Source organism: Trachinotus anak, unplaced genomic scaffold, assembly GCF_046630095.1.
Source record: "Trachinotus anak isolate AG129_WGS33_773 ecotype Australia unplaced genomic scaffold, CSIRO_AGI_Tana_v1 ptg000010l, whole genome shotgun sequence".
Taxonomy (NCBI): domain Eukaryota; kingdom Metazoa; phylum Chordata; class Actinopteri; order Carangiformes; family Carangidae; genus Trachinotus; species Trachinotus anak.
In genome coordinates, this window is record NW_027273861.1 from 15,340,293 (window position 1) to 15,352,832 (window position 12,540).

General features: G+C 41.3%; 1 protein-coding gene across 1 annotated transcript in view; it reads left to right on the forward strand.

Annotated features, from left to right (window-relative positions):
- Positions 1-12,540, forward strand: part of arhgef18b (rho/rac guanine nucleotide exchange factor (GEF) 18b) — a 42,995-nt gene that overhangs the window by 24,098 nt on the left and 6,357 nt on the right. The window contains exons 15-28 of the mRNA XM_071487861.1: positions 84-334; positions 578-703; positions 828-945; positions 1,069-1,323; positions 1,573-1,649; positions 1,891-2,069; positions 2,291-2,364; positions 2,718-2,903; positions 3,134-3,280; positions 3,687-3,802; positions 4,257-4,325; positions 4,511-4,558; positions 4,789-5,070; positions 5,185-5,334. Of these exons, the coding sequence (XP_071343962.1) occupies positions 84-334; positions 578-703; positions 828-945; positions 1,069-1,323; positions 1,573-1,649; positions 1,891-2,069; positions 2,291-2,364; positions 2,718-2,903; positions 3,134-3,280; positions 3,687-3,802; positions 4,257-4,325; positions 4,511-4,558; positions 4,789-5,070; positions 5,185-5,334 (2,078 nt within the window). The remainder of the gene's footprint in view (positions 1-83; positions 335-577; positions 704-827; positions 946-1,068; positions 1,324-1,572; positions 1,650-1,890; positions 2,070-2,290; positions 2,365-2,717; positions 2,904-3,133; positions 3,281-3,686; positions 3,803-4,256; positions 4,326-4,510; positions 4,559-4,788; positions 5,071-5,184; positions 5,335-12,540) is intronic.

Consider the following 12,540-nt stretch of genomic DNA (forward strand, 5'->3'; position numbering starts at 1 on the left):
CATTGCACTTCTATGACATTGGTGGATTCCCAAAATTAAAAATTTGGCAAAACATAAACATGTAACTTAATGTCATTGCACAGAGCTGATGCAGACAGAGATGCACCATGTGCGAACACTGAAGATAATGCTGCGTGTCTATGTCCGAGAGTTGAAGGAAAACCTCCAGATGGACTCGGGCAGGTTGGACTGTCTGTTCCCCCGCTTGGAAAACCTCCTTGAGCTTCACACACATTTCCTGTCTTGTCTCAAAGAGCGGCGACGAGAAAACCTCGTCTTGCCTAATGACAGGAACTACACTATCAACAGAGTGGCAGACATTCTGATCTCACAGGTAGGCAGGAGATATGTAGCGTCTCCAGCAAGAGCACACATGCAAACAAATGCGCAACATCGGTTTCTTTCAAAATACATCACATGACAGAGTTACACATTCACAATATGATACACAAGTTATATATGTACAGCATAATACATGGGCCACAGTGCAGTATGAGCCAGCACCCAAACACAGACAGCAAAAACAGAACAGTGAGCCTTCTAGGTGACAGAGATGACAGTTGCCTTTGTTCCCCAGTTCTCAGGTGAAATAGGAGAGAGGATGAAGGACAGCTATGGAGATTTCTGCAGTCACCACACTGAGGCTGTCAGCTACTACAAAGAACAGCTGCAAAACAACAAAAAGTTCCAAAACATCATACGGGTAAGACACATGAGCAAATTATAATTGTTGGTATCAGATTTTATCCACAGTACCTCTGCAGTATAGTACAATATCTAAAATCCATGATACATTTTAAATTAAATCTTGCTCCTTCTCATTTCAGAAAATCAACAACCTGTCCATTGTGCGGAGGTTAGGAGTGACCGAGTGTATTCTGTTGGTGACACAGCGCATTACCAAGTACCCAGTGCTAGTGGAGCGCATTCTGCACAACACTGAAGGTCCAGCATTTCACATGGATTTTTCTGCTAATGAATTACAATCACTGCTGATGAGGATGCAGCAGTACATTTAGTGAGGAACACTTTTTTCTGTATCTGTAAAGTATTTTTTTCTGTTTCCAGCGGGAACAGAGGAGCATGAGGATTTGACCCGGGCTCTGAGTTTGATTAAAGACACCATCACTCAGGTGGACACGCTGGTTAATCTCTATGAGAAGACGTCTCGACTCAGAGATATCCACAACAAAATGGAACCCAAGGCACTGGGAAAAATCAAAGATGGCAGAGTGTTTCGCAGGGAGGACCTGGCACCGAGCAGGAGACGGCTGCTTCATGAGGGCACAGTTAACTGGAAAGCTGCTTCTGGCAGACTGAAAGGTACGATATTGCATGATAGAATAAAATACTCTCTGATCTACTATCCAGTAGTGTCAATATATATGCTGTTCAATTAAAAATAAACCAGTAATGTGTCATGCAGCAAGGTTTGCAAGGTTGTGGAATTAATTAACAAAAAAAAAACACATTTGAAATGTAGTCTATAGTCTATTATCGTCTTGAGTTTTTCCAGCTTGCAGGTGGGAGCCAGAAATTTTCATCTCTTTTTTTTTTTTTTTGTCTCTCCAGATATTCTTGCAGTGCTTCTGTCAGATGTGTTGCTCTTGTTACAAGAGAAAGACCAGAGATATGTATTTGCTACTGTGGTAAGTGATTTATCTTTGATCTTTCTGCTGGTATAACAAAAGAAGCATTTATAATAAAGAGGAAAACACAAGGAAAACATAGTGAAATGAGCAGGAAAAGACTTTGCACTTTCAGAATCCAATGCAAGATCTGTAATTCTCATCTATGAATGTCATTAATCACTTTTTATCAAGTACTAGTAATCACTAATCTCAGTAATCCCTTCTTTGTTTCCTCTCCTTGTTTTTGTGATGTATTCAGGATAGCAAGCCATCAGTGATCTCTCTTCAGAAGCTGATAGTCAGGGAAGTGGCCCATGAGGAGAAAGCCATGTTTCTTATCTGTGCCTCCTCCAATGAGCCAGAGATGTACGAGATCCACACCACCTCCAAGGAGGAGCGAAACACTTGGATGACACACATACGCCAGGCTGTTGAGAGGTAGCTGCAGTTACACAGAGAGAAAGTTTTGTGTGTAGGGAGACATGCTTTTTTGTTACTGGCACACTTCCATTCATTATTCTGTCTAAGACTCACACAGACTCCCTATGCTCGTCTAAGATTGTGGAACTGCTTCTGCAGAGAGAATGCATAGGAGTCTTACTCAGTTTGCTTCCTTTGTCTTTCGTCATGTCCACCTTTCCGTGCTCTCCCACTCTTAGCTGTCCTCATACTGAAGAGAGGCTGTTCAGTGAAGAGGAAGAGGCACGTGCTTCCAGGTTCAGAGAGTTTCAAGGTAACCCAATCAGAGGCATTGACAGACATCATTCAATGCCTTTGAACATTAGCTGTACCAGACCAGTAGGGGGTGCTCATGTATAATGTTAAACAATATCATTTGCAGAAGTTGCTTTGTTGCAAGTTGTTTTTAATCCTCTACAGCTCAAACTTCAAACTGTTAAAGCATGCAATTTTTTGAAGCAGCCAATGCAGTTTGAAACACCTTAAAGTCTATAAGTATCTATTAGTATGGATGGGTATTGATGTATGGATGCTTTAGAGATAAACAGTTTGTGACAAACTGTGAACCATGTTTCATTTGACAAGGTCTGAGTCTTTTCTTGTTCTATTTCATGTTTTCTATTGTAGAGCGGCTGAGCCAGAAGGACACAGTGATTGTGCAGGCTCTTACTGATAAGCTGCAGCTGTTTGCGAACATGGCAGAGTCTGTGGCAGGTTTAGAAGACACAGCTGCACGATCAAGACTTCTGCTTCGAGGAGATGCCTCAGACCTCCAGCAGGGGGAGGCCCTGCTCAAAGGAGCTATCACTGAGGGTAAGACAATGTTGCGTGATGTACAGTATATCTGCTTTAGACATAGAACCATAACACCTTGGCATTGAGTGAATTTTACACATATTTTGCCAACTTTATGTTCATGTAGTGCTCGCTGCAAATGTGTAAAAAAATAAGTGAATAGTAGCATTGTTGAATTTCCTTCTGTTCCCTCTGACCTCTCTGTCTGTCCAGCTTTTCAACCTTAACATGTATCTCCTTTACCTCAGTGGAGAACCTCCAGAACCTGCTGCAGTCCGGAGTGAGGGAGGAGGCTCCAGCCTCTCGACTGGAAGAAGGAAGCGGCTCTGGGGCCCTGCCCAGGCGAGCAGATACCTTTGGGGGCTATGACAGCAGCCCCACCATCCTCAGTAAGAGTGAGTGCTGCACACTCCATGCCCTGAAGAGGTCCACCATCTAATGGATTTTGACAGTTGTATTTCAGAGGCATTTATACCATTAATAAATGATGAATTGTTAATAAATTTGAGAATTTCGTCAAAGCCTGGTGATTCCTTGAATTGCTTTTATTGGTTGAATTAGCTGTAGTCATATGTTTTCCTAATAACTAATTTCTTGGCAACAAGACAAGCATGAGTAACTAAAAGAAAGCATTTCAAGACGGTAACAGTCACAGTTTTACATGTATATGTGTGTGGTTTCTGTGCAGTGTTTGTGATTGTGAATATTTCTATGTATCAGTTTGGTTTAATTATTTCTGTGTGTGTGTGTTTGTCACTGTGTCTGCTTTTGTGTGTGTTGGTGTTGATGTGTCTGTGCCAGATGGCAGCGTGAAGAAGAACTCTTCTGGCGAGACCAGAAACAGAGACAGGAGCCAGAGAGCCAGCTCCGACCCTCAGCTCAAAGACCTCTGTGGCAGCCACACCCTGGAGCAGACGGTAGGGGCTCAACATGCACTCACTGGGATGAGTCATGGTGTTATTTCCTGTAAATAGTAAACAGACTAAGTCATCTGGAAAGTTTCCATGGCCTGATGTTTACTGTAACCCTTTTCTCAAAGGTCACGTCATTTGTTTATAAATATATAAAGCCTTGATAAAACATTATGCTGTGACGATTGATTTATCTTCCAGTAAATCCTGGTGCTTGAGACTGATCAGGCAGATAAAATAGACTAAATATAACACCATGCTACTGACAATGAGTGGTATGTGAAAAACGATGCCAGACATACATAATAAATTATAACATTATTTGCCCAACAAAATAGTAAAGTTTAACCCTCCACCAGCACGGCAGCTCAATGGAACCTCTTTTGGATTTTAACCCCCCCAATTGGTAATGTTATGTCATGAGTATGACTTGCTGTGTGTTGTGTGTCTGACTGCTCAGGTTGATGAGAGCTCCAGCTCTCCTGCCAGATGGAACCGCATCTGGTCCAACTCCTTCCCCGAGGCTGAGGTAAACTCTCCTTTTCCTCTCTTCATCTGTCACCTTGTGTGACACAAAACCACGGGATTTAATATTCATAGCCGTGACTGGAAAAGATCAACACATGAGTAGTTTGTTAAAATCTTGTATTGTTTCAGAAATGCTGTTATTGGGCTGTTATTTGGTTATGATAACTTTGTGTGTCTCTGCTCCAGTTCTTTGACAGAGTGCTGATGCTCTCACAAAGGCTCTATAGTCTCCAGGTAAAACTGTCCTCTCAACTGTCTATTTAAAAATGTCATCAAATAAAATAGTGTAATTGATTATATGGTATTTGAGTTATTTGGGGTTTTTTTTTCTTGAAAACTTTCATAACAAATGTGTTGAATTACTATTTCAATGTAACAGTGAATAAACATTGTCAAGACAAAATTAAAATATGTTCTCTAATTACCAAATGTAATTTTTCTTCTTTCCCCATCTCCGTCTTCAGGCCATCATATCACAGCAGGACAGTTACATCGAGCTGCAGCGGGTCTCTTTGACGGAGCGGGCCTCCCTGCCTGGGCGCCACAGAGGGAACGTGCTCCTGGAGCAGGAGAAGCAGCGGACTCTGGCCCTGCAGAGAGAAGAGCTGGCCAGCTTCCACAAGCTACAGTCTCAGCACCGGCAGGAGCAGCAGCGCTGGGAGAAGGAGAGGGAAAGGCACCGCCAGCAAGTCGAGGCCACCGAGGCCAGGCTTCGACTGAGGGAGGAGGAGTGCAAGCGGCTGGAGGTGAAATCCATTTGATGCACTGTCCTGGCTCCATCGCTCTGTGCCTGATTTGCTCATTATATGTAAATACTCTACAGAAACCTTGCAACATTGCTTGTTGTTGTTTTGGTGCAGGAACATCTGGCAAAAGAAAGGGAGGAGCTGGACAGGCAGAGGGAGACGTACCAGCAGGACCTGGAGAGACTGAGAGAGTCCACCAGAGCTGTGGAGAAAGAAAAGGAACGCCTGGAACACCAGAAGAAGATTAAGAGGAAGACCATTGAGGTGGGGAACCTGTGGTGGAGATGAAGGCAAATAATAGTGGAGGCAACATTTAATTCACTCAATCACTCACTGTTCTGTTTATATGGCATTGGGCATCTGCATAGACAGATGTGTTCACACATTTGTCAGTATGAACAGCCACCACATTAGCAGATGGCGAAATTTACTCCCTCATTGCCTGACAGATGTGGAAACTATAAATGAAGTTTAAGCAAACAGATGGTTAATCTAGTTTATAGGTAACTCTGATTTTAAAAGTACTTTTAAAAAATATGACACTCTAAATTGAAGGTCATTTAAGACTCTTTTTAAAGTTGTGTGTAAGAAGGAGGGAAACAAGGATGAGGATGAGGTGCTTGAGTGGATGAGGTAACACCAGGAGCAGTGGTGTTGGTGACGATTACTCACAGGATAAAGAATTAAAAGGGGCTTTCCTGCCTCTCTTGCTTGCTCTTTGCACATTTCTTTCTACCTTGTCTCCCACCCCCTGGGTACAAATCCTATACCTGCCCTTCCAATGTACCGGAGCATTCGAAACACTGAAGTGCCAAATTTATAATATTTTAATACATCAGCTGCAGGATTGTGTTACATTTGATTTCATATTCAGGTATTTTACACAAGATCATGGTCCCACAAGATTGTTTGCATCACATCTTGCCTCTATGACTGACTGACTGACTCACTGTCACAAGTGATCCTATTCCCATCATCAGTCAGCCAATGCCATGTGACTCAGTAGGAGTTTCCCCATTGGTCAGTTCTTCTTCCAAAAGTAATTGGCGCAAACAACTGTTTTCGGGGGCTGTTTACAGCCTGCAGTGTTACCAACTCAGTGCATTAGTTGCAACATTTTAGAGACTTTTTCAAAAAAGCACTTAGCAACAAATCTAGTGACTTTTTTTTGGACAAACCTTGGCTACTTAGAAGAGAGTTAGTAATGCCCTCTCTTGCATCTACTGTGTGCAGTAAGTGGCATAGAGGTGGAGCAGGAGTTTCTTACCTGCTGCGTGAGACTAAACAAGACATTCTGTCACTTCTGTCTCTTTGAGTGATCATTTTTATAAGTAAATATAGCAAAATCACAGCACGGCCATTGTTTTAAATTTACATTTTGTGAGTTTATCAGATGACGTTGCAGATATAAAATCAGGATTTTATCAATGCAGAGCAGCAGCTTGGAAGTTAACATGTAGTCTTAATGAGCTGCATTTTAGTAACTATCTCAAACTTGTTCCATTATCTGACAACAGAAACATGTAAATGAGAACAGCTTTATTGGAAATTCGGTTGTATTAAAAAACTGTGTATGTCAGCACAGAGCGTAGGAGAGAGGCAAACAGATAAAGGACTGAAACCGCCTGACACTTTGCAGAATGCAAATAGGATGTAATGATGTCAGTTGTTTACAACAGTTCCACAGCAGTTTTCAACTAGTTATGCACATTGACCATACACAGTCACACATATACCAGGTTTTGACCTCGGGTTTGACCTAGTCCTGGAAAACTCCTTTTCAACTCCTTCATGTTTCCCTCCTAACGTTAGTTTTCCTGTCACATCACACACACAAATGGCTTTCCAAATTGTTGCTTTGTAATTCTTCATGAGTGTAATTTGCATAACATGACCATCATGGTGCTCTGGCGTCATGAGTGTGCTGCTTAAGGAACATTTAGTTCCTGAGTACAGCCTCTTACTGATGGAAAAGATGCACTGATTTCATCTCCTGCAAACTGTGTTACAGATGAGCATAATGACAAATAGACATACAACTGAATACATTTCTAACCACTCAACACAACAATCCACCTACTCAGAAAGTTTCTCTTCACCTCTCTTTACCCCCTTTTCTCTGCTCTCCTTCCTGTGTTTCCTCACATGTATCCCTCTTTCTCTCCCTACAGCACAATGCGGGTCATTGTTTGTGAGTTTCATGGGAGAGAAGCTTTGAGAAAGATCCTCTGACTGTAATTTCATGCCTGTTGCTAACAGATCTGTCATGGAGCTTCAGTAAAGTTACTTAATATCAGCCTTCAGTGTTTTCAAAGGCCTCTATGACTGTCGCAGTTTAATCTTGACACACTTCTTAAGAAACCAACATACAGACTGAGGTGACAATTTTGGAATCCTTTCCAAATTGATTGATGATTGATATGGATAGATTCTTCTATCACAGTACAGGTAATTTTATATCACAATATCAATACATACTCAGTTGGCAGTTTATTAGGTACAGGCAGTCTAATACAACAGTCCTGCAATAAAAAAGACTTTGTCTATGGCAGTTTTTCAGGAATTTATCATACTGTCATAAATATTATTGCAAAACTATACAGCAATATTTAAACATTGTTTTTAAGGGAAAACCACTCACCCATAAGCTTTCCACACCGTGTTCATCTTTCAGTGAACACTCATCAGGTGGGTTGTCACCTGTTGACAAATCAAGATTGTTTCTTTTGACACTTGAATCTTGCTTCCTCCTATCTGCAGCTATTCCTGTATGGTGTACATTTGTAAATAATCATTTGGTAATTCTTCTAAAGATATTTTTGATGAAATTGGTGGGTAAATTTTAAAACCAGTAATCTGGACTTCATAATAGTGGGAGGGGATCATGGACACTATTTAGGGCTGTTGAAGCTGAGTCACACATATGATCTTTGTCAGGAGGACGCCATGTAAAACACACCTAATGATGGTATTGTTCGCTCTGACTAATGCTCCCATGTATAAGACAGAAAATTACCAGCTCAATGACTCAGTGTCCCTGGTCAGCCCTGGCATTAACGTGTGTCTTGGGTGATCCAATCACAAGTGGACAGCTCTAAGTACAGGTGTGAATGCACCCAAGACCCATTGAAGACTCATTTGAGATCCAGTCCCTCAGACCAAGTTCAGAAGTGGTCTGGGCCAAATGTGGCCACATTCCCAAAAAGATGTGTTTTTCTGATTGAGGCTGTCTCCAGTGATGTCTTTAGTCCCTCTCTGCTGTCTGGCATTCCTACCTGGTTGACGCCTGACAAGTATCTCTGATTGGCCAGTGCCTCTGCATCCTGCATACCAAGCTACGTAACTGACGGATGACACAAAGCTGTCCATTCAAGTCTTGTCATGTCCCAAAAAATGCTACAGCGCTTTTTTGCAACTGTATTGCCCCCTTTTTTATTCTTATCTGTTTACTGTAACTTTAATCACAACATTTTCAGACGTCTGGCTGCCTATCTACAATCCATTTCTTTTTTCTGTGTCATCCCGAAGATTTCATGGTGAGAAGACATTTCAAAGAAATGCCTCAGTCCTCAGTTATCTGGAGTCTGAACTCAAGACGTACACAAACACAACCAGCTGACATCAGTTATTGCACTCATCATCTCATTACTGGCTGCAGAAGGCAGGTCTTTGACTGTGAGTTGTACTCAGAACAACACACGGTGACTCCTAGAAAACCACAGCCTTTGGTGTTGTGAAGTTAAGGTCCCCTGGCTGAATTAACCTAATCTGCTTTGAGTAATGCAGAGACTGTGGTAATTACAGCCATGGTGAGGAAGATTGCTGTGCGATTTGTTTGTTTGTTACACAGACTGCAAGATATGACCTGAAGCGAGTCAGATCTAGACCCTAAATCGTGCCCATAATATTTGTTTTAGACCAGTTAAGTGATGTGTCTGTGTGTTTTGTACACATGCAGATGTATGGGTTGCAGTTCTATACTGCTGGCTCTGCTGTGGGACTTTCTTGGCTGTGGTTTTGGGAGATTTGGACATGGTTTGTTCCCTCTCTGTGTCAAATACATCAAACAATCTCTTCATCAGCTGTGACCTCAGGATCTTTTCCAGGCTCAAATCCAGCCTGATATCAACAGACATTCATCACCACCACCCAACATTAGGACTCATCAGCAAGCCCATAGAGCTATGATTAGACCTCATAAAAAAAAAAAGACATGCCTCCGTTAACTTGTGAAAGTTTGAGCAATAACGTTTCCAGTTGTGACATGTCTTGACTTGAGAGGAACTTTCATGTGTTACCTCATTTCTTTATCTTTATCTTACTTTGCCTCTTGATAAGGAGGCATGACATGATCCAGGACAGAGCCTTGGGTCTGATTGCAAAAGGGTCCTATGAATGTGAAGTCATAAAGCGTCTGCATAGTGGAGGCTTGAGCTGGACTCTTTAAGATTTGAATGATAGACAATGACCTACACTAAAAAAGCAAGATTCAATGAAAAAACTGGACAACTACAGGGTTAAAAATGCAGTTCCTGGCCTACTGGGACCATCTGTTGAGGGATAAGTAGGAAACTACAAAACTGAATTGGTACCTGGTGTAACTGTAAGAACATCACAGAGAACATCGCTAAAACATAGGAAGGTTGGCAAAAGTCAAGAGAAATGTCAAAGGTCAGTCGTAAACAGTGAGCTGTGTTAGTGTCTTCTACACACTGAGTTATCTCTTCCCGTCTTTGGCCTCAGTTTCCAGGCTGATTTACGATGCTGCTGTCTGAGTGTGTTCCTGTGGTCTGAAAAAACTTCAGTGCGTTACTCTTTACCCATCAACACCTCCACCATGTACACACACACCTAGTTGCTTGCTTCTATAAACAGCCGGTGTAACTACAAAACAGGACAGTTTCAGTTGCTTTGCAGAGCTAAGACACAGCCCTAAGTTTGAGGGCAGATATTTTCTCTACACCATCTGTCACTGCAGCTATTTCCCACCTGTTAGATGTACACTGTGTCCATTGCCATTCTGTCTTCAACTAAAATATTGTCACATTACTCCTACTCATTTAGTTTATTCATGTAAACCAAAAAATGCACTTTTCTCTGCAGCTTTCTTAATTAATGAATTAATTGTTTTATGGGTAAAACATAATTATTTGCAGTATCCATTGACCTGCAGATATTCTTGATTAATCATTCCATCATTTGAAACATCAAGAAATACAAAATATAGCAATCACAATTTTCTGAAGTCCAAGATGATGTTATCAAATGTCTTGTCACCCAACCATGTAAAACCCCAAAATAATCAATTTACTATAATGTAAGACAAAGAAAAGCAGCAAATTCCCGTATTTAAGAAGCTGAAAGCATCCAGTTTGTGGTATTTTTGTTTGGAAACAAACTTAATGACTAATCAAATGGATGATATGGGAGTGTCCAGGCAGTTTTCAGGATGAGAGGAACTGGGCTGTGTAATTAGCTAGTCCAAGCCTGTCATTAACAGAAGCCTCTGGAAGGCAGCCATTGCTAATTGTTTATGTGCTGTCAGTCAAGTCTCTGTGCTCTATGGCTTCCACACAATTTACTGCCCTGGAAACCTGCTGTTGATGCCAGGTAAAGCCGATCACCTCGTTGTGGGGACAATGGAACATCTGTGTTCCAAGATGAGTGAGTGCTGAAAGAGGAAGAATGATGGAGGGTGGGAAGAAGGTTTGGAGACTTTCCCAACTGCAGGGCCCCTCTCTGCCTCAGGTCACCCCGTCATGCTCTGCTGTTAGAGCTGGTGGAAGCTACAGTCTCCACGAACACACACACACACATACACACAGTCACAGTCAGATGGGTCTGCCCTTCATGCCTTGTAAAACACACTCATCATGCATCCCCCATCGCCACAGGAAATATTCTGTGTCGTCATCAATCTTGTAGCGTGTGGGCTGCATACCTAGCAGGGCAGTTAGAGACTTTCCAGACTTAAACTTAAAGATGCTTTACTCAAAACTTTTGGTGGACTGACTACTTGTTTGGTGATTATAGTGATATCAGCTTTTTATTTAATATCAGATAAAAGGCAGCTTGTGACATTAGCCTTATTTAAACAATTAATGTGACACACTAATTGAGGGAATGTTGTTTACCTGCCAAACCATTTATTTTATCAGATATAACGAATTGTAGTAGTCATCCTCGTGGCATTTTAATGGAGGCATTTTACGGTTAAATCTTAAAATGGTCTAATAAATAAATGTACATTGATACTGGCTGCTCAAATACAAAGACTATGAAGCCTTCGAACATACACACTGATCAAAACACGATCCAAACAGACTGAGTTTTTATTTTGCATGTATTGGTCTTAATTTGAGAAAAAATGCTGCCATGTCAGTATATGCACAGAATGTTGTTTGTGAAATAACTAGTTTTGGTCACTTATGGTTGTCTTTATGGGCAAAGAAAGAGCCCAAACATTTGAGAATTTCTTATGGGAACTAGTTCTCAGAAACCTAAATGTTTCTGCCGTTTCTCTGGTCTGTCTTAGTAAACATGTGAATGAAAAGAATTTCCATTCCATTAAAAAAAAATTGTGTCCAGGCTATGATCAACCTGAGCATTTAATATTGTTGTGTGGCTGTACAAAATAGATTCTGAACTTCTTTTTGTCTCATTGTATTTTATGTTTTGACAAATAACCTTCTGCTACACATTGTGTAACAGTGTTATTGAGGGGTTTAAGCTTAGGTTTTTGTTTGTGTTGGACGTTTTACAATGGCACAGTGAAAAGATTCTTTTTACAGTTCATGTAATGCAACACGTGGGATTACTAACCCATACAAACACTACACCACTCCATTGTTGCAGAAATCCTCCTGGTCCATCTCATTTAATGCAGATTGGATGATGATGTTGACTCAATCTCTAGATCTTCTTTCCTTCAATCTAGCCATTAAGTGGACAATGCAGTCAGTGTGTTTCATCCCCTGATGTCATGAGAGCCATTTTCTCGTTCCCCTGCTTGTCTAACAGCTCTGCCTGTTTTGTTAGGCATGCCTTTATGTGCACAGGGACTATTAAGGGTTTTATGTTTCTCATTTTGTGTGTGTGTGTGTGTGTGTGTGTGTATTGTCCTTGAGCCTCTTGGAATACATCAAAAGCCTGTTACCAAACTTACCAAAGTGTGTGCTCAGCAGAAAGACTCGCATCTGTTTCTGATTCCCTCTTTAGCCCATAAATACCATGCTCCTCAGCAGATTGTCTTTCTGTAATGACACACCGAATATTTATATATGTGTGTGTGTGTCTTCTTTACTGTTAAGAAGCTGCTTTTAAGTTTTTTTCTCCTTCAAAAGAAACACACTCGTACTTAACCCACAGCGCAGCCAGCTTACACACACACACACACACCACATGCAAACATGACCTTCAACAACTCAGATTCCAAACTGAATCCGGCCACAAATGTGGATAATTACAGTT